The sequence below is a fragment of the Strongylocentrotus purpuratus genome, unplaced genomic scaffold (genome assembly GCF_000002235.5).
Source record: "Strongylocentrotus purpuratus isolate Spur 01 unplaced genomic scaffold, Spur_5.0 spur5_scaffold_7, whole genome shotgun sequence".
NCBI classification, from domain to species: Eukaryota; Metazoa; Echinodermata; class Echinoidea; order Camarodonta; family Strongylocentrotidae; genus Strongylocentrotus; species Strongylocentrotus purpuratus.
Genome location: NW_022145613.1, coordinates 24,571,218 through 24,594,690, shown reverse-complemented (window position 1 = coordinate 24,594,690; position 23,473 = coordinate 24,571,218). Strand labels below are relative to the sequence as shown.

The 23,473-nt window shown below is 38.7% G+C and overlaps 2 protein-coding genes across 2 annotated transcripts; both read right to left on the bottom strand.

The window, feature by feature from the left end:
* Positions 1–7,352: 7,352 nt before the first annotated feature.
* Positions 7,353–8,686, bottom strand: LOC105447502. The gene has a single exon (XM_011685640.2). It carries the CDS (start codon positions 8,684–8,686, stop codon positions 7,502–7,504), a length of 1,185 nt encoding a protein of 394 aa, XP_011683942.2. The 3' UTR covers positions 7,353–7,501.
* Positions 8,687–14,225: 5,539 nt separating this feature from the next.
* LOC762946 (transport and Golgi organization protein 11) lies at positions 14,226–22,393 on the bottom strand. Its single transcript, XM_030974122.1, has 6 exons — positions 22,242–22,393; positions 20,205–20,338; positions 19,007–19,151; positions 17,925–17,999; positions 16,937–17,051; positions 14,226–15,752 (listed from the first exon to the last, which is right to left on the bottom strand). The coding sequence occupies exons 2-6, from the start codon at positions 20,316–20,318 to the stop codon at positions 15,512–15,514; spliced, it is 690 nt and encodes a 229-aa protein (XP_030829982.1). The 5' UTR covers positions 20,319–20,338; positions 22,242–22,393; the 3' UTR covers positions 14,226–15,511.
* Between the last annotated feature and the right edge of the window lie 1,080 nt (positions 22,394–23,473).

Genomic DNA, 23,473 nt, shown 5'->3' with positions numbered 1-23,473 from the left:
GACGAAATATTTTGTCTACCGTCAGTGAACAATGATATTGCACGGTTTGTTATTTCCCTTTAAGCGCCTATCACTGCCAAAAGATGACGGGTCAAAAACTTTTTTTCCCAGTTGAATTCCAAGTTGGTAGGCCTACCTTGTATTGCCTTCTATACATAAAGGGAATGTAGTGCCGACGAAGGCAGCTCTTGATAGTCTGCTATCACCTCAGTGAAACATCTTCACGTTATTTATCTGAACCTTGGTTTTGGCTCATCTCAAAATAATGCAGCGATTGGATGGTTGGTACAGGGAGATGTGAGTTTATCTCCCTGGTTGGTATTGAGTACCATTAATTGGGGGTAGGTTCCTAATGCCTCCTATCGATTCGGATAGCCCTATAGCCCACTCCATTGACAGCGATAATGATTAATTGTCTTCTCTTGCTTTTAGTGCCATAGATTTGTATTAAATTTAACCACTACCCCTTTCTAGAAGATTCCCATTTCCATGCCCCTCCCCGTCCACCTGTCTCTAACCCGACTGTTCTCCCTCCCCTCTCCATTACTATAATATTGTAACGGCGACTTATATTGTTTGACAATATAGGAAGTAAAAGTCCCAAAATATATTAGCCCCGTTATATGTTGAAGTTTAGTTGTTAGGGATGGCCGAGATTCAGGGAGAATAAACACTCGAGAGGCAGGAATTACCGTTGAAGAGTTTATTACAGCAAACCCAAACACATTTACAAGGATGGATAAAAGAGAATGTCTTGCGAATCAGAGAGGCAAAAATAATGCAGCAGGCGTTAGAACAGGCTAAAAAGATAGACTAACATGACTGGAGACCATTTCTGAACAGGTTGCTCTCTATCCCATTCGTAAAGTACTCTCGCTTCAAACACTGTGATGACAGGCTTGTCACACTAACTGACACAATTAACTCTCGACAGCTCCCTAGTTTCACTCTTCACTGACAGATTCTCCGCTCCTAACTGCCTAAGATACGAATGCAGTCTGTCTTATATACCCTTCGAGAGAGATGGAGAAAGACCAGTCATGTAGGTCACAAGTATCGCGCTGCGGAGTATTTAGGAGAAGGGCGTCATTGAGCACATAAATAGAGAGCTCAAAGTCATATTGAGCACATAAATAGAGAGCTCAAAGTCATATTGAGAGAGAGGATACAAGGACAGGAGAAAGTCAAGACAAGAAGCAAGCTGAAAGGGCTGAAGCTTATATACCCTTCGAGAGAGATGGAGAAAGACCAGTCATGTAGGTCACAAGTATCGCGCTGCGGAGTATTTAGGAGAAGGGCGTCATTGAGCACATAAATAGAGAGCTCAAAGTCATATTGAGCACATAAATAGAGAGCTCAAAGTCATATTGAGAGAGAGGATACAAGGACAGGAGAAAGTCAAGACAAGAAGCAAGCTGAAAGGGCTGAAGGACAGTGCAAGGTTGAAATGAGAGTTTCGGGCAAACAAGAGAGAAGGGAAAGAGCGAGAGCTCTGAAAGTCAGGCAAAGTCAAAGTGAGAAGGGACAGAGTGAAAGTTCTGAAAGTCAGGCAAAGTCAAAGTGAGAAGGGACAGAGTGAAAGTTCTGAAAGTGAATGCAAGGTCAAAGTGAGGAGAGAATAGAACTCCGCTGTATGCAAAGCAATTGGGATCGAGCTGGCTGGATTTGTAATAGCGTAATTATAGCAAGACATCCTTAACATATACTAGTACAATAATCATGGATAGTTGTAAAGTAGACTAAAGCATTGAATAAAATATATACATAATATTACATCCAATATCTTAACCAAACTGCGTGACACTATTCCCCCCCTACGAAAGATATCGCTGTCCCCAGCGATGAAAAGGAGAATGAAGGGAAAGTAGCAAGAAGAACAGAAGAGAAGGCTAAGAAAGGGATAGGAAAGAAAAGCAAAAGCAACAGTAAAATTATGATAAATAAAGCAAATATCTAAAAACGAATACGCAACATGCACCAGTATAGTCAAAATAATGTAGGATAAATACAAATGTCCTTATAGTCGAATTCTAGCAACAGACGCAATGATACAAAAGCATAACTTTACATCTATAGTACAACATACAAGTCATGGGGAATGGAAACCAAAGAGAGACTAAAAGAATGGAGAGAGAAGAGAAGGCAAGGTGATGACAGCGAAAGAGACAAGAGAGAAAGAGATAGAGGGAGAGAGAGAAAAGGGAGAGAGAGAGAGAGAAAGAATCAGGAAAAGAGAGGGAGCGTTGATTGTCAAAAGGAGCCTAATGTACACAACCAACAAGTTCAAGTTTGTTCCCTACCGTAACAATGCAAAGATAGCATGGAATAAACAGGCAAAATAATTAAGCCAATGGCCTGAGCCTCTAAGAAGATGTATATACATTACCCAAAAAAAAGAAGACTTACAAAACAAAGGAATGTGACCTTTACTCATATATTAACAGTTGCAGGTACACATGTATAATGAATTAAAGATAAACGAAGATACAAAATACTATCTGACCTAATCTGACTATTAAAAATGCATACATAACAAATAAATGAGTACATCGTGCGCTATATGGCGCAACAAAACAAAAACATTGTAGCAGGATGTAACCAATTAAGAAAGGTAAGAACAGCGAATTTGCGACAAGCAGTATAATTTCATGATAATGTGAAGGAACTTAAAACATACCGAAAACTTCGAGTAGTACATTTTCCCGCAAGTAGATACAAAAGTTAGGGCACACCCTATGTAATGTGGCAGAAATTAAATAGCAAATGGTGTAAAACATTGAAAATAGCATAACATCTGAAAGAGTACTAAGAGTAAACACAGTCCCATCATTTTCGAATAGATGATAAGAGAAAAAGACAGAGAGATAGGCACAGAGAGATAGGTAGGGAGGTTAGATAGAAGAAACGGAAAGTACAGTAGAAAACAGGCAATGGCAATGTACGAAAAATATGACAATTGAAGAGACAAAAATAATTAGATCCAAATAATTATAGACAGTACGCATGGTAATCAATATAGAACTCTCATAGTTCCATTAAATATAAAACTGACAGTTCGTCCTAAACAAGTCCTCCGATATAAGTTAAGGCACTCAATGTCCGCAAAAAGAAATATTTCACAAGGCATTTAGACGGAATCAACAAGTTCATGCCTGGAGTATGTCATCTATGGTAATTTAGTATACAAATCTGTCAGGGGCTATAGATCTTCGCGAAGAGCGGCGAGGGGAGAAAGTGTCTTTCTGGCTAGTATGGGTACCAGTAGTACAAGTATTAGAAAAAGAAACATTATTACGAACTTTCTTAGATAGTTCCTTTACCCATTGTGGAATGTCATTAGATTTGAAGGGTTTAAGACGATCATGATGGAGGACTTTGACTTTTCCCTGTTGTTGCGCTTTAATCTCAAACACTAAGTCACTCATTTTTCTGGTCACCACACATGGACCAACCCAGAAAGCAGACTTCAGTTTTGGGGAAAGCCCCTTCTTTCTAGTTGTGTCTAAATAGTAGACTAAATCCCCTGGTCTGTAGGTGTTTACTGATAGTCTCGCATCATAATCTCTCTTCTGTCTCTGAGTTTGTGAGGCCAGATGCTCACGGGTTAAGTTGTATGCTTCCTTCATCGTTGAGACGATGTTGGCGGCGTATTCATGATAGTCCTGGTCATTGATGTCTGGCTTGTCTACACCAAGTGCTATTTCAATTGGGGTTCTAACCTCACGCCCTAACATGAGAAAATTTGGTGAAAATCCAGTAGTCTCATGAATAGTGCTTCGATAGGCTGATGTCAAGAGCGACAAATTTAAGTCCCAGTTCTCCTGCTTTTTGTCAACATAAGCAGACATCATATTAACAAGTGTTTGATTAAATCGTTCAATCATACCGTTGGATGACGGGTGGTATGGTGTAGTCCTTGTTTTCGTTATTTCCAGTAGCTGGCAAACGTGCTGGAAAAGTTGTGATTCAAATGTTTTGCCTTGGTCTGAATGTATTTCCAACGGTATGCCCCATCTAGCGATAAATTCATTCACCACGATGTTGGCGACAGTACGAGCTGTTTGATCAGGAATCCCATAGGCCTCGATCCATTTGGTAAATACATCTCCCACTACCAAAACATAACGGTTACCTTGGTTACTGATGGGAAATGGACCCATGATATCGAGAGCGACACGATCCATAGGAAATCCCGAGTTATATTTACCAAGAGGCCCCTTCGGTTTAGATGTCGGACGCTTGCGGGCACCACATGTTACACAATTACCAATATAAAGTTTTACAGATTCTCTCATATTCAACCAATAAAATCGTTGTTGGATTCTGCTGAAAGTTTTTTTTACCCCGAGATGCCCTGATAGCACAGACTTGTGATTAGACTCCAAGATCTGATCACGCAGTGTGAAGGGGACGACGAGTTGTATAGTAGTAGTTAATTTATGATTAGTGACATGCCGTTTGTATAGAACACCGTCAATCAATTCAAGCTGAGTCCATAAGAGCCATAAATTCCTGACGATTGGGCTTTTGTCATGAACTAAGGCTCGATTAGGTCTTTCAGGAGACTCCGAAATCCATTTGTAGATTATGCCGACGTCGGGGTCGTCACGTTGCATTGTCAACAAAGTTTCTTGGTCAAAATTATCACGCAGGACTTCCCGCTGCCCAGAGTTTCCTCCAGCGATGGCACCTGTGTCCGAGGCGCAGGGCAGGTTATCATTCGCTCTGACATTAACCGATGAATGTTTAGTTCTCGACTTCATTCTCGATGTCGACGCATTTCTCACTACTGAAACTCTAAATGGGGATGGCCAATTCCCTCTCTTCATTACATCAAATCCATCTCTCACATAACGTAATCCTCTAAGCTCTAAAACAACAATATATAAGATAAAATCCAAAACAATCCTCGGAAGTCGACAAAACATCTTAACCACGAATACGACTACGACTAATATCATGGTGACGATATTAGAGAGTCGACTTGAATGGCTCGAGTCCTCTGGTTTCAATGGCGGCGTCTGGTCGCTGTAGTCACTTACTGATTTCAAGCGTGTTTGCTGCACTCTCATATGGGTAACGGGAACAACATCGTCGTCCTCGTCGAAGAACTGTGACCAGGCCTTGTGCCGCTTCACACATGTTGTACATCCACCGCATGGCAATTGTTCAATGATAGATTCTTTGTCATAACAGTCACATGATTCTGGATCACATGGTATTCGAGACATTGCGTCTGCATTACCATGATTCCTGCCAGCACGATGTTCGATGTCAAAGTCGAACTGGCTGAGAATCTCGATCCACCGGGCAAGCTGATCTGTAGGTTCGCGAAATGACATAATCCATCTAAGGGAAGAATGATCTGTGCGCACAAGAAATTTCCTCCCAAGTAGGTAATGTCGAAAATGACGAACAAACGAGACGATTGCCAACAATTCCCGTCGTGTAGTGCAATATCGGCGTTGAGTTTTGGTCAATGTCCGGCTAGCAAAAGCGACTGGTCTCTCAACTTCTCGTTGGGTGACGTCATCCCACTGGATTTGAGATAAGACCGCGCCTATTCCCGAAGAAGATGCGTCGGCATCAAGAATAAACATGCCGTGGTCATCGGGGTAGGCCATGACGTTGTCGCTAACCAGTACGTTTTTCAATTGTTCCAAGGCTGATTTACAGTCGTCATTCCACTCGAATTTACTAGATTTTTCAAGTAGCCTGTTCAAAGGAGCCGCAATTGTCGAAAATCCACGGATGAACCGGCGATAGTAGGAGCACAAACCAAGGAAAGAACGGACATCGCTTATCGATGTCGGTGTCGGCCAGTTCCGCACTTGTTCAACTTTTCCCGGGTCAGGCCTGATGCCAGCCGCGCTAACAACATGTCCAAGGTAAGATACTTCAGTTTGGAAGAGATGACACTTACTTGGCTTTAGCTTAAGTCCTGCTTGTCCAAGGCGCCCGAGAACCTCGTCGAGACGGTTGATGTGCTCCCCAATAGTCGAGCTCATAACAATGATGTCGTCAAGATATAAAATCAAGGTTCGCCACTGAAGGCCTTTCATGATGAGTTCCATTGCACGCTCGAATGTGCCAGGAGCATTGCATAGTCCAAATGGCATCGTGACATATTCGTAGTGTCCAGTCCGTGTACTAAATGCTGTTTTGTGACGATCCTCCTCTTTAATGTCTATCTGCCAGTAACCTGACTGTAAGTCTAAAGTTGAGAAGATTTGTGCACCTCCTAAGCAATCTAGGCAGTCTTCTATGCGAGGTAGTGGATAGGCATCCTTTCTTGTGACGTCATTTAGTTTTCGGTAGTCAACGCAGGGCCGGGTCGTGCCGTCACGCTTCTTGACATACACAAGCGGGCTCGACCAAGCACTCGTTGATTCCCGAATGATGCCCATTTGCAGTTGTGTCTCGATTATTTTCTCCTCCTCATCTATGAATGCTCGAGGTGGGCGACGAGGTCGCTGCTTGATTGGAGCTGCATCTCCAGTGTCAATGCTGTGCTGAACAATGGAGGTTCGTCCAATATCAGTAGAAGAAGATGCAATTGTAGATGAATGTTTATCCAGCAAGGCAAATAACTGATCCCGTGTATGCGGATCTAATCCTTCACATGATTTCTGATATAATGTCTGTAAGTCATCTGGCCAGCTCTTTTGCGAAACCTCTTTACTCGAATCAGCCTTTACTGTTCGAATGCTGGGGTTTGAACTCTTGACTACATCATTGTTACACATATCACATACATCACTGATTAATTCCATTGAACCTATTCGCATTCCAGCGTGAAGATTAATTTCTTCACTTGATGTGTTAACGACTCGCACTGGTATGTCAATATCATTCCGAGTTACATCGATGAGACATCCCGCGACATGAAGATTCTTTATATTCCACTCATGAGCGGTTTGCTCAATAATAGCACATGCTTGGGAATCAATATCACAATTGTCTATCTTCCCTGGTACAATGAACTCACATCTGGGCGGCACCACAACATCATATTTCACATAAACTGCACTTCTAATAGAATTACAGTCCTGAAGTTCGATTGGAATCAAAATATTATCAATATGAAGCCCACGTCTGGCCTCGAGGGTACAATTAAAATGGTGCATAAAATCAAAACCAATCAGACCTTCATCACTTATATCTGCAATGTATGCATTCCATTCAAAATCTTTAGAACCAACATTCACAGTTGCTCCAATAATTCCATGTACATTTAGAATTCCTTTATCCGCTGACTGGAGCTGAACATGATCCGACAAGGGGATTAATTTTGGGCGAGTTTCGGTGGGCATTTGTTCATACAGTTGTATCGACATAACTGTCACTGCTGCCCCAGAATCGACCAAAAGTTTGCACGAGGCCCCATTCACATTTCCTGTGATATACGCTGTTAGTCCGTTCGATTCATCAATGCGAATTATTCTAGGGCCCGATTTAACTCCATGGCCGGCCTCGACCTGGTCGATGAGGTCGGCCCTGTTTAGTTTCCCGAAGTATTGTCCATGGCTGGTTCTGCTGCCCGTTGTTGCTGCGGTGGTTGCGGCTGGAATGGTACGTGTGGCTGCCATTGCCGGGGTGGTGGGAATTGTTGCTGCGGCGGTTGCGGCTGAAAAGGAAGAGGTTGCTGCCATTGTGGAGGTGGTGGCGGTTGCTGCGGCACCCAGTTCGGTCGACTGCTAACATACTGGGGTACAGGAATTTGGCCACCATTTTGGGGTGGTACACGACAGTTACGGGCAAGATGACCAAGCTTCTGACAATTATAGCAACGAGGTGGTGGTCGATCACGAGTTTGCTGTTCTCTCGGCTGTCTAACTGGTCGTTCTGGATCATCTCGTGGCGGCTGCTGAAAAAGTTTAGTTAGTTGTTCGATTCGCTCATCAATGGAGATGATGCGGCGCCTTAACTCAATATACTTTTCATTGGTCACCGCGTCCTCTGACGTCGCTGACACCGATCGGATTTGTCGAGCTCCTCTGCCGGATTCCTCTTGGAGATGGTGAAATCGCTCAGCAATCTCCCGAGCTTCTTGGAGAGTCGCCGGCTCTCGCATCCCTATAGCCATAGCCATAGAGCTATCACCAAGCCCTCGAAGAAAATGGCGGGTCCCGATCATCTCCCTTGTTGCAGCATCCGCCGTCGGGTAGCCAAATGTCGTAAGGCGGCGAATATCTGCAGCATAGTCGGCAATTGATTCCCTCTGACCAAGACGACGTAATTCTAGCTGCGACACAAACGTAGAAGGCGTCTTTCGTGCAGCAAAACGATGCTCGAGCGCAGATATCAAATTCCCGAAGTCAGCGATGTCGTCTGGGGCGAGCTGCTGGAAGACAAAATCGGCTGCATCACCTCGGAGACAGGCAAGAAGACGAACACGCTGCTCCGACTCCTCCCAGCCACAAGTAGCCGCGAGGTTTCTGAAAGACGATACAAAACTCTCCCATGATCGTCCTGTACCATTATACGGCTCTTGGGGTGGTAATTGGACTTTCACTCCAGTGTGAATGGACACCTCATTTTCATCTCTCCATTCAGTATTTTCACTAGCATCATTGTCATTGTCGATATCATTCGGCTCGCCGATTTGTTTCTTGGCGATGCTGAGTTCTGCCTTTAACTCCCTGATCTCTCTCTCAAGATCGGCTTTTCGCTTCCTCGGAGACATTGTATCGTATTTAAAGCACGTGTTAAAGTCTGTATCCCACTTCTGACACCAGTGTAACGGCGACTTATATTGTTTGACAATATAGGAAGTAAAAGTCCCAAAATATATTAGCCCCGTTATATGTTGAAGTTTAGTTGTTAGGGATGGCCGAGATTCAGGGAGAATAAACACTCGAGAGGCAGGAATTACCGTTGAAGAGTTTATTACAGCAAACCCAAACACATTTACAAGGATGGATAAAAGAGAATGTCTTGCGAATCAGAGAGGCAAAAATAATGCAGCAGGCGTTAGAACAGGCTAAAAAGATAGACTAACATGACTGGAGACCATTTCTGAACAGGTTGCTCTCTATCCCATTCGTAAAGTACTCTCGCTTCAAACACTGTGATGACAGGCTTGTCACACTAACTGACACAATTAACTCTCGACAGCTCCCTAGTTTCACTCTTCACTGACAGATTCTCCGCTCCTAACTGCCTAAGATACGAATGCAGTCTGTCTTATATACCCTTCGAGAGAGATGGAGAAAGACCAGTCATGTAGGTCACAAGTATCGCGCTGCGGAGTATTTAGGAGAAGGGCGTCATTGAGCACATAAATAGAGAGCTCAAAGTCATATTGAGCACATAAATAGAGAGCTCAAAGTCATATTGAGAGAGAGGATACAAGGACAGGAGAAAGTCAAGACAAGAAGCAAGCTGAAAGGGCTGAAGGACAGTGCAAGGTTGAAATGAGAGTTTCGGGCAAACAAGAGAGAAGGGAAAGAGCGAGAGCTCTGAAAGTCAGGCAAAGTCAAAGTGAGAAGGGACAGAGTGAAAGTTCTGAAAGTCAGGCAAAGTCAAAGTGAGAAGGGACAGAGTGAAAGTTCTGAAAGTGAATGCAAGGTCAAAGTGAGGAGAGAATAGAACTCCGCTGTATGCAAAGCAATTGGGATCGAGCTGGCTGGATTTGTAATAGCGTAATTATAGCAAGACATCCTTAACATATACTAGTACAATAATCATGGATAGTTGTAAAGTAGACTAAAGCATTGAATAAAATATATACATAATATTACATCCAATATCTTAACCAAACTGCGTGACAATATTAATTGTGTTTATGGAAGCCTCCTCAGCAAGATATATTATATTTATTTAATATTACCCCATCAATGGCCAGGTACCACTTTTTGGTGGAGAGAGGCAAATAAGGAATAATGTCATGCCAAATGACATTAGTACCGCGATGGGATTCGAAACCTCAACAATTAGATTGAGAGTCAAGTGTATGAATTACTATCACGACACCCGATCGATATCTTATATTTCTCGCTTTCTCCGTTGCTCTTTTGTAGCTCATTGAGCCGATCGGATTTGAATCGAACCTACTTGCTTACAAATTGAATACATGCGGTACTTACATAATTATAGGTAGCTGTACTAAAAATACAATATTGTGGACTTTAAACCCACCGGATATCTATTCATATTAAACGTAGGCCCAAAAAGTGACTAAACAACATGAGATGCAATACGTACAGCTGCAATTATGCACTAACAACAAATACACTGACAAACATTCAGTCATGTAGGCCTAAGTATATTATACCTCATAATGCACATTCGGAATTCGATCTATAATGATGTGGGGGATGTAGTTTAGCAAAACTGCAGGATACTCCTTGTTCAAAAACTGATGTTTTGACAGTTATATATGTATTAAATATATAACTGGATTTAAACTGAAGTCTACACAACTGCCATACTGAAGGGTGTTACTTTATTATGGTGTTACTTTATTATGGAGTATGCTTTATGACATTTGTTCAATTACTGTTCATAACATGATGATTCGACATTAGAAAAGGTTTTTCACTTTGGAAATCCAAAACTGTAGACTCTTGTGTGTCAATATCATTGTGTTTCAGTAATCAATGGTATGAGCGATACACTATATGTGTTCCACATGTTCTGATTTAAAACTCCTAAGAGAAACACAAGAAACATGACATACATACTGACATATGGAAGGAAACACCACATGCAAACTGAATATGAAGAAAGCGAGAACACGCCATTTAATTTCTGAGTGTTACTCTAATATAATGAACATATATAGAGTAACCAAGTATCTATTTCAGAGGACTGCCAGCATTTCTAAACATTTTATATACATATAATAATATGCCCAAATACGATTATCACAAACACTTTTGAAAAATCAACTCATTCAAGCTTAATTTCCATACCATGCTGTATAATCACATTACATTGTAATTCACAGATTTATATAGGTGATGGACAGTTTATCATAATTACCCCTCCCCCCTAGCACAATAACCCTCTGGAAAATACCCCCCCCACAACTATTTCCCCCCTATATAGGACAAATACACCCCTCCCCCCCCCCCCAGTTCATTAAAGGGGAAGCCCACCCTGACAACAAGTTGGTTTTTAATATTAGCAGGTTTTTAGGGGGGGGGCGATTGTCCAAGGGGTAATTTTTAGGGGGCGGTTGTCCTCAGGGGGTAATTTTTTTTTTTTTTTTTTTTTTTTGGGGGGGGGGGTAATTGTCCCGCTGGTAATTGGCCGGGGGTGATTGCTCAGGGGGTAGTAATTGTCCCAGAATCAATAGACAAGGCTACTGAAATTGCCTCAAGTTGATTTTTTCGCTTGTTTTTGTGATCGTGTTACAATGTATTTTCTCGTTGTATTTTGATATCACATTATTTAAATAACTTAGCTACCAAAGAGATTGTTCTTAAAATACGACGACCAGTACTTTGTCGCTCTGATGAAAATCATCACTCAATAATAATATAGATTACTTGATCACATTGTACTAAATGTAAAAACATTGATTTTCTGTAAGCATTTACCGTTTATTATCGAAACAGAATAGGAAGATCATTAAACTCAGTTCGAAATGGAAACGTTTTGCTTTCTAAATACAAAAAAAAAGTGATGTTATTTTTACCTGTCCACGAAGTACTTCTCCTGCCACAGGGCAACGATTCAAATTTCTGTATCTTTGCTCTAGAATTGAACTAAAATTAAGCATGCATGAAGAGTAATTAAAATTCACAAATGGCTTGCATATCTTCAATACTTGTGGAAACCTTTACTAAAAGACAATCCTCTCGAGTACACATAGAAATAGAGACATAGCAATAATGTATTAACCACTTTATCATCGTACTTTCTACTTCAATATTACAGAACAAAAGAGAAAGAATTTCTGGACTTATGTACAGGATAAAGAATTTTATTTATTATTTGAACATGGAGATTTATCTTTAAAAACAATTATCATCGACCATAATAAAATTAACATATGATCACCCAGTACAAAAAAAATGCACAATAGAGTTTTGGCCAATACAAATTTCACAAGTGTAATGTATGTATATTCTATTACACGTGTTTATCAAAGTTGGCCATGATGAAAAAAAGGAAACATAGTGAAAATATTGTCCTATCTAGTCTTTTTCAATAGTCCATTGCACATATATTTAACAATCCACTCACGATAAAAGTTGCTTTAAAGAAGGGAAGAATAAAAACATTCTCTGACTTAAGTCAGGTTTAACCCTCAATTAAATAGATTGATTTTAGTATGCATATTTATGAAGCACAAAGTGTCAATACATTACCATTATTCTGTACCTAAGAAACTACATGAAAATATTGTCATCATAATCAAGACATCATTCACATTTCATGTTTTAATCAATTTCATGTTTTAATCAACTTCAATTGACATTTTTTTGCAGAGTTACAGAACTTTGAATGAAGGGGAAATGTCAACACTTGGTATTTCATAATAAGCCAGTTCATAAATACGATCTGCCCACGGGCAGATAAAGGTCATTCCTTCCCAACTTTTAAAACCTGTCAAGATGAATACTGGTAACGTGCTCATGAAAGTTATGTAATCAGCATTCATTTATGCACCAACAAAACATTTATCTGATACACAGGTGGAAGTATTCTTGTCAAGAGGCAAACCAAAGGTATTCATGAAGCACCTCAATCACTTAAGGAGTGATTATTCTAAAATGTAAAAGGGGGACGTATCACATATCCATTGTGTAAAAGATTTGTGGATATTTTGGGGTCATACATTCCAAAGCTATTTATGAACTGGCTTATTCAGAAGGCCATTTACCAGCAAGGTCTATCCAACAGTAGTTTGCTTTTAAGAGATAAATTTTCAGTATGTTTCAGTATTCTTCAAATTCATAATAGGATTGTCCTCTTTCACCTCCTGTACATAAGTTTAAGATTAACTCCACATTTACACTGTACATGTCCTGTAAAAAAAGCACATATAAAACGACCTCTTTACAGAGAAACAATGACCTTTCCTTAATTTATCATCTGTGGTATAAATATGCATGATTCGTTTTTGCCAAATAAAGACAAAAGAAACATAACAAGTTAAAACAAAAAAAGGAGAAAAAATATCATCTCATACATGGAGCTGACAAAGATAAAGCACAAAGTATTATGATCTATGAATATTGTGTACAGCTGTATTATAAATACACATGTAAATCAAATATCTGTATCTATTTCAATTATATCCTTTTTCTATAGCTATGATCGAGTGCTGCTTATAGCATGAAGATACCGCCAGACTAATATGCACCAAGACATCAGGCCACATTACCATGAACATCAACACATTGTAATTGCAAGGAATATGAGTTACACCAAATACTTTGGGGCTTGGACTAGATTGGATATTACATGACACTGTACACTTTAATACCATGATGTGAGATAGGTAGTGTAATGTTGGGCAAATAATACCACACCACACCACACACTTCTGAAAGTAATGAATCTGGTAGATTAACATTAGCCTTTCCTTTATCTGGGATCGAACTCGGCATCCATTAATGGTAAAGACCAGTATTGGAAACACCCCAATTTCAAAAAATGAAATGGAAGCTCTTATTACCAATCATGTGAAAGAATATGTTTTGAATATTACATGATGATAAAAAATATGACGGGAAACCGCCTACTAATTGATATATTTGGTAAATTAGTCTCTCGCCTGTTGAGAGATATGAAATGCACGTGTTGCGCACGTGTGTGTAGTCCCATATACATCTTTCTGTGTACAGTGCTTCTAACTTTATGAAGACTTGGCCAAATTTCTTATCATTTTGATGATTCCAGAACCTTGCAGTACATCTATGCTAGATGATCAACCTTTTCTGATCGATTTCACAACGTTTCTTTCACAATGCAATCGCATGACCATAACTGGTCTTTAGCTTTAAAAGAAAATTTGAACCTCCATATCCAAATTATATCACAAAAATAGTAGAGTAAGAAATGGGAACAGTTAAAGTATGGTGAGGAACTAAATTTCTTCCTACTTAAAACATATATAATTTTCCCTACATTTCAATTCCGAAACAACTATAAAGTCAGCATATCACAAACATGATAATCTGAGCCCTTACCATGAATAGCACATACACACAAGTTAAAAATATATGAAATAAAAGATCACTTTATAGTACAACAAACAAAAAATTTAAAAAAATGAAGGTGCATAAGTCATAAAAATACAATTGGCTCCTAGTCATGGGAAAGGAGGAAAGAAACCTTCCCCTTACCGGTATACATATATGAAGATACATCTCTCTCTATTTATGGCAAGCTTTCAATATATGTAGGGTAGCAAAGTGAAGTGGCACATGAAACAATGTTTTTTAAATAAAGACTCTTAGCATTGAGGGACCTTTTAACTTCATAGGTCTTTTCAGAAAGGACTGCATCTGGCCAATAGATGGATGTGTTACAGTTTGTCCACAACGGACATATTGGATCTCTGTATCTTCAGGAATCCAACAAGAGTGTGGCTACATCAACTAGATTAACTGGGTTAAGTCTTTCGATTCCGCAAGATTAATCTCCATGTGTCACATTGTATTTATCATGGAATAGATACAGAGGGCTTCAAGATTATTCAATGTTTCCAGTGCAAGATTGATCTATGAGTGAGTGAGGCACGATAGCTCAGTCAGTAGAGCAGTGGTCTCGTAATCCGGTGACCCGGGTTTGAAACCAAGGCGATGCGCTAGTGCCCTTTGGTAAGGCATTAATCCTCATTACCAGGTCTCTCGGAGAGGACCTTAGTCGGTCCTCTGGTTGCTTAATAACAAGCATTTATGCTTTCCTAGCAGTCAGGTAAAATAACCACCACTTAACTATATTGTATTATACCGTGTTAATAGGTTTGTCATTGAGTTAATCAAGACCGGAAACGGGTAAATTTTGAAAAGCTATTGTGCTGCTAAAAGCGTTCTTTCCTTTAATTGGTGCCTAATGTTATGTGCCTAGTTAACTTCATTGCTGCCTCATCAACTATCATTTTTCACCTGTCAGTGATCTAGCTAGCTCGGGTACACTGTAGGCATGTACCAGAAGTGAGACTTTTAACTCCATACATTGCATGCCTTTCCCTGGTTAGAACGATCACAGAAATGGGAAAGAGGGAAGATTATTCACTTGAGGCATCCCTATGTAAATCAAAGGTCTTCCATGCCACCACAGTTTGCTAAGCTACCTTACAACCTACACATGTAGCTGTTAATACACAGACGTTTTATCAAGTAAATCCCCCAAATAGACCAAAGGGGGTATTTTCACTTCACTATCCCAAATTCAGATCAGTAACCTCCATTATCCAATGTAAACTGTTCTCACAGTATGGTTCATCATACTGATTGTAATATATGTCTTCAGTTGCATCAATCAATCCATGCTAAAAAGTCTCTTTTCATATGTATTATTCTGTTCTATTGCTTTCGTGGCGATTCCCTCATGGGTACGGCGACCTAAACAAGAAGCGTAGACCCCTAAAGAGAAGGTAGACAATCCCAACTCCCATGATGATCGTCTCCCGTTGCTCTTGCTTCCTCCCTGCCTCTTCCAGCGAAGAGACCCGGCTTGATAGCAGGTGCATCTTCCTCTGCAACTTATCCCAGTCACTATCTTGCACACCCTCTACTAGAGCTGTGTTGTCCGCTAGAAGGACCGATGAGTTGGGGTCCGACGATTGCCTAGTTTAAGAAGACAAGGAACGAAAATAAACTTTTCATAAAGTTGCAATGACAACAGATTGAAAACTAAATAAAAGAAAACACCTTTGAAAAGCAACAAAATAGGACATGAATACATGTATGCACAGCATATCAAGTCTGTACTAGTTCAAAAAGGATGGTCGTTTCCATCCCACATTTTTTTTATAAATTCACATTATATTTTCTGTTCACTTCAGATGCATAGGAAAATATTGATATTGTTATTAATGCTGAACAAATTTATCACAATGTTTTCAATCATTCACAAATATGTAAAAAATATTTTCAGTATGCATGTCATTTTTGAATGTTTATTGTCATTTCTGTACAGAGTGAGTAACACACATTTTCCATAGACCACAGGCAGCATATTGTGCTTAGTATTTATTGAATTGAATTGAATTGAATTCATTCACCACTTTCATAAAAACTTGCAAAGTCAAAGAATACAATGAAATATTTCTTATAAAATATGGATAAGAAAATAAATTGTAAAATTCATTAAGTAAATTACAAAGTGGTTAGATCATCAAAAAGTTACAGAAACTTATAAGTACATGTAGATGATCCTACATAAAATGCAAAAAACCTACACACAAAAAAATAGAGATAAAGAAATAATACAATAGTAATTACACAAAAACGAACAAAAAGTAGTACCGGTATTTAAAAGTTTTGCATCATGTCCTCAGTATCTTCACCATGACTGAATTAACATAGAAAAATAGTTAATCCGTTGACTACTGAATTCTCCCTTTCCCATAGACTTAATACAAGGATCACTCCAATTTTAAAATCAATGGGTTAAGCTCTTTCAATTAATGCAGAAGACTTCAATAAGCAAGAAACTACAAAAATAAACAGAACTTTAGCACATTTTCACTCGTGTTTGAACCGAGTCTTGATGATGTCATCTGACATCCTTACCTTTGAGGGATCCACAAACTACAAGCACTGCTTTTTAGTGGATCCCCCCATTTCGTCAGAAATAAATTCTTTCTTGTTATAATTTTATTATGTGTGAAGTGTATTCGACGTTACCAAGAAAAAATGAATTATGAACATACGTTTTTTGTCATACTTTCTGTAATAATATATGTAATACCTTTGTTTATCTTTCCGTTGGAAATGAAATAAATATGACTTGAATTGAATTGAATTACCTGACCACTTGAGCTGCTGCCTTGGCCTTCATTGCTGACTTATCACCTACGGTGGGAAAAGAAATCTCATCCAGGGTCATAGTTCGTGGTGGAGTTGTCAAACCAACATTATTGCCTAGGATAAAGGAAAGAATCAGAGGGGAAATTATGCAAATACTGTAATATCCATTGGAAAGAAAAGATAATAATAATGATAACAATAATATGTCTTGTTTACCCAGGGTAGCCTCATCAGTATTCATACTGTTCTCCCTGAGGGCCCTGCAATCATATTTTTAGCCCAGCTTTAACCGAGCTACCATTAAAAGGTGCTCAAGCATTCAAGGAATTGCTTCCTACCGGGTACCCATTTACCTCAACTGGGTAGAGTATGGCAAATGTAGATTAATGTCTTGCCAAAGGACATTAGTGCTGTGGCAGATAAGATAATAATACAAAAGCTTATATGATCAAGTTAAGTTCAAATCCTTATCAAAATTTACCTGTTAAAAAGAAGGAAAAAATATGAAAGTTACACTGTACTTCATCTCTAATAATGGTATGACTCCGTCTGTATGTTCATTTATCAATGGTCTTATGATCTTTAATAATTATAATAATAATTTTTTTAAACTCCACTCCAAATTTTATTAAACCGAAAATGAAAATTCTTTTTTCCCAATTGATCGGGAGCCCGGCAGCCACTGAGCAGCGCCAGATCAATGTTGCTCTATACCCTATTGTTGAATGCCAGACAAGGTAGCAGCAACTCCGGTCTTTTAACATCTTTTGGTATGACGCGGCCAGGTTTGAACCCACGACCTCCCGGTTGTGAGGCGGACACTCTACTGACTGTGACCTCATGAACCCAAACTCCTTTCACTTAATCTTTTCATGATCATAAAGCATCTGGCACCACCTTCAGTTGGGGGGGGGGGGGAGGTTTAAAAATATCCCCCCCCCCCCCCCCATTTAAAGAGCTAGGGTTTGACTAGGTGTTTTCACTTACTTGGTTGAAATGCAGGCATGTCGTCTAAATCAAGATTACGGGGGGCTTGCCTTGCTCCAACATGCTGATCAGATCCTAAAGAGCAATCAAACAAATGATTTGAATTTGAGTGTTTCTAACAGAGAGCAGCCAATAATGTTTTGAATTCTCGATTATGAATTACTGTTTAGGCAATTTAAAATGTATCAGCTATCCACAATCACATATTTTAAAATTATTAATTATAATCATGGATAATTGACATGGACCAAAATGGCCAGAGCCCATGTCCAATGTCCAGACAATATTTTACTTGCCATTTACTGTAAATATACATGTAGCTTGACTCAGTACTGTGGCTCTTCAGTTCACATCTAAATTTTATACTTAAGCAAGCCACATTTAAGCCACACTATTTACCAATACTAAGAGGACACATACTCCAAAGGTTATATACATAATATACATGTATGCGTCACACTAAATTTTTGCGAGCTAAAGTTGCTTTTGTTTCACTAATACAATAGTGCATGTACAAAATTGTACATGTACAGTATAATGGGAACCACTGCCAGCTCCTATGCCAGCCAATCAAGGCTTGCAAATAACTGGCTACAGTCTGCTCTCATGCTCTCTAAGACTTGTAATGAATACTGTAGTTGGCTAAGTATTTGTCTCAACTGGACACTGAGTAGAATCTTCATTTTTTCTGACTTAACGCGAAAGTCTAGTCCCGGGAATGGTGAGAACAAAAATTGTGATATTTTCCCATTCTTTTTATGTCAGCTTGGTAGAGTATTACAGAAGAAATATCCCCTGAAACGGACTACTCTTCAAATGCCTTCATATTCCAACATGATGAGAAATGGCTGAAATGTCTGGACCAAACTTGCACGCCACATTTTTGTAGAGTCCCATATACGCATTTGCGTGTGCATTTCATGTCCTTTTTAGTGATATTGGGTCAATTTCTTTTCTATTTTGATCATTCCAAAGCTTTAAAGTATACTTTAGCCATTGCCTCCATACAGTTTCTTTCACAATGGAACCACGTGACTAGTACTCAATGTTATCACTAAGTCCTGAATTGAATGGTTACCCACCTGCAATAAGGATTCTTTCTGGTACATTCATGGCGTGTGCTGGGCTACCCTCAAAGCTCTCTGAATTTAAGTTGAAGTTGTGTGTTGGTGAGGGTGGGTCTACCATGAAAGGTTCCTCTGGTTCCATGCTCAGCCTTGAGGGTATCTAAAAACAGATCATTTTTTGATTTAAATTTAAATTAAATTAAATTTACTTCCACTTTAAAAACAATTTACAAATAAATAACAAATATACATATACATGTAAATAATAGTGGTGGGATCCTGAACAGCACTAATTGGCTTATTGAAAATGAACCCTTATCAAGTATACATATAAAATATTATACCTTGTAAGAAAATAACAAAAAGCATGATAACAGGAAAAACATAACAAAAACATTAAAAATACAAACAAAATTGATAAGGAAGAAAAGATAGGAAACAAACAAAATATTCATCATTGAATAGTTCAGGAGGTGTTGTTTAACTAATCGTTTGAACTGTTTTACAGTCTTACTATTCTTGAGATTAGTTGGAGAGGTTATTCCAAATAATTGGTCCATTGTAAAAAATTGAATTTTAAGTTGTTGATATGCAGTTTAAATAAAAGAAAAATATATGTTTGTTTTTCTTTGATTGGCTTGAGATGACGGATCACACATCTGTGATCTTACTGTTCAGGCATGCTTTTTTTAAAGTGTAAAATGAATTGTAACTACATGTAGGTGCAACAAAGGACTTGCACATATTCACCGAGCTCTGTTTTGCCATGCCATATCTGAACGAGCCTTTAGAATGTATATTTCTGACTGTCCAAAGCACTCAATAATTATCTGAAAATGAAAATAATTTGAATTGCCATAATTACTCATACTGTACCTGTATTACTTGCCTGTCAAAATGATTTTGTAATCTTCTTCAAATTCAATGACTGGCTATTGACCCAACGATTCAATTCGTAGATAAAATATTTGAGGTTTGACTACAGTATAGAACAGGGATGTCAGTTAGAATTGATCAGAGGGCCTGAAAATGACCTAGAATGAGCTATTTTGTACACAAATAAGCCAAAACTATGGTCTGAAAATAACTCACCAGGGCTTGGATTCAGGCTATTGCCTGAAAACTGGCATCCCTGATAGAAATTAGGCACCCCTAACATAAAAACCAACTATGTTTTTGTGATTTAGTACAATTTAAGATATCTTTTCCGAACCTGCATTTTCCTGTTGACATCAGTGCTGAAGTCTGTGCTGTACTGAATATGATGCAACTCAGCCATCTCCCCTTGAAGTTGGTTTACGATCGACGGTTTATCTGTGGATCCCATGGGGTTGTGAATTTCTTGCGCTGTTATGAGAAATTGAGAATGCAGAATAAATCTTTTAAAACAAAATGTAAACAATGAAAAGGTAATATATATGTGTATTATTGTGCTAATCAGGTCACTCAAATTTAAGTGAGAGAGGGCCTACTTGAGTACTAACTTAAGTGCAAATTAAGTTCAACTTCAATGGCAAAGTCAATACGTAATAATACGTCACACCAGAGATTTTGACACGTCCTGCTTAAAACAGGTGACGCACATACGGCATTGCGAAACATAAAATAGAAAAATCAACGAACATCTCAGAATAAATTTCCAGTTTGTACCTTAAATATGACAAATTTTTTATGTTAAAACTTTAAAAATAGTTAAGTAAAACTTAAACTTAAAGTGAAATACTTAAGTGAAAAAATCATAACAAATAGAGGGTTTGACTGAAATATCATAATTTGGGTATAAAAAAACCCCCGGAAAATCGCAAGCTCACTCCTCGCACAAATAGACCCTATCTTAATAGCATTGAGTGAACGGAAAACAGCGATAGGCAAGCTGAAGGGCCCATGTCGGCGAAGCTAGGCGCCAACTTACGAAAATGAGGCTGAGATCGGATGAACGATATTATGCGCATGCACTAATTGTAAGCTGAAGTCTTCCGTGCTAAGGTCACGCGCTAGACCGAAAACTTCAGTCTCTCTAATCGTCGGTTGTTCCACTGAGACTACGTCTGGCTCCACTAGACCTCCGATTAGAGAGACTGAAGTATGGCCTATCGGGACTGTACGGGACTGTACGAAAGAATTGGTTCGGTTCGATCGGACCGCGATGAATGAGATATGCAACGAGATTTTCACTCTTTACATCCTCATAACTGCTGCAATTATAATAAAAATTAAAAATAACTTAATAACATATATATAGCTTATTTGACTTACGATAGCTTGCTCATTTAAATCCTAAATTAATGATTAATCCGAGAAAGTCTCGTCGTCAACATTATCCGTCTTGGTTTTAGTTGATGAATATTCATTTTTTCTTTTCGAACATCCAATAGATACCGTAGCTACGTACGAGTCAGCCCAGCTTGACCAACGAACTCTCACGAAACGAGTGCTCTGATTGGCCATTTGACTATGTTTTGGTAGGTTGACCCGGAAATATTTTGGCCGCCGGGTCATATAGCCCTATGTTCGAGTGCATGAACGTACTGTTTCACAGTTCGGAGATACAAATTGGAGGAAATTGGATAATTCATATAAGTAAGTCCGTAAATTATACATTTAATATTAAGTTATCAAATTTTGATAACTGTAATTAGGACAAATGATATACCGACCTAATTTACATCTGATTTAGAAATCAGAAAATTAGATCTAAATAAAGAAAATCGGGGAGACAATGTTTTGACAAAAAAGCTGTACATTGTTGGCTGTAGCTACCCCCACGGTACGAGATCTCTGGGTTACCATCTGTATTGGGGAATGTCAACAAATGTCAGTTTTATTAAAGAAATGACCCAAATCAGATGGTTATTTCTGTCTAGTCATGCGCAAACTAGATCTATATGGTCACACGTTACCGGCATAAGGCTTTCCTCATTTGTAAATACAGATTCAAATGAAGTCTCAGAAGTCATGTCATTATACCAGTACAACTGATCCGCATTAAACTCCACAAGTTAACTGTAGACCTAGGGGCCCTATAATACTTAAATATACTAATACCGGACGTGACAGTTCTATCATAATTAACACAACAGCAATACAGTCTACATGCAGATGAATGAACATTTATACTACAGTCCCACATAATCGGTTTTGACGTAAGTTAATGTCAAACTTCTGAGGCCTCTTAGAGTTAGAGCTCTAAAACCTAATAAAAACAAAGACTTTCCTCTTAATTGTTCTCCTCAAAAAGAAGCAAACATACCTTTCAAAACTTGATGATTGGAATTCCACACAGACGAGTTCCTGACGTAATAAATCTAATCAGCCGCTAGTCGCTTCGGAGTTTGCGAGTCGAATCGAACGAAGAGCGATCAGAAACCGCCATTCACGTATGTACGTACGTGCAAACTGTACATGCAATTATATCATTACAAATCTTTATCCTCAGTTTTCTTATTTATAACTGATTTTCCTTATAAAATTAAAAATAATTATGGCGTATATATTCAACATTGAATGAACGCCAATAAACAATTACCCAACAACAACAACAACAATGTACATGCAATTAAAACCGTACCGGTGCAAGTGGTCAAAGGTCGAGAGGATAGCGGTTGCGCGCCCATATCCGTGCCGAAATCATAGAGTTAGAGATATATGCTTATAAGACTATATCTCTATGGCCGAAATAGACATTTCAGATTCAGGCCCCATCCTGCCGCTTACAATCATGTCTCAAGATAATACTACCAAATCTTTATCTAAAATGTTGTCTATTTTGTATTGATTCGTCCTGAATGCTTCTCAATTTCAATAAATAATTCCTAAATGAAAAGGCTATACGTTGGAAATTCGAAAGCAGATAATAATTTAAGGCAGATGTGAAATATGGGGCAAAGTAGGCGCGGTATATATAGTCATTAAACAAACTCATAATACTTCTATCTATTTGTTCGTTCATTCATTCAGCTATCTATTAAATAGACTATATTACAAAGTAAACAGTTAAATTCATGTAATGACATTTATAACGCTTAGGGCCATATACTTGGACATCAATAGTAGCCGGGGGGATGTAGTCTAGACAATATGGCTATCACTTTAATACTCATCGCAAATATACAGGGCAATTTTCAAATGTTATATTTAAAAGATAGATGTCAGTGAAATGAATAATTTGTTTTTTTCCATAGGCCTTTATTAACATTGGTATGGTAGACCTCCAACGTTCGTTATGTGTATGACTGAATGAATTAATTTATTATCATTTTCTGAAACAAGATAAACTATAGGCCTAATTGAACATCTTTACATTGTAACCGTATAACAAGTAGGCCTAAATGGTAATGGGGTCCACGAAAAAGCAAATATGGCTAATAAATTATGCAGTTCCCCGGATACGTTATATATTATCATTGCCTACATTTTGATGTATGTAAAGGCTACTATAACTAAGGACATACAATTTTACATCCCAACTACCAGTGCGTACAA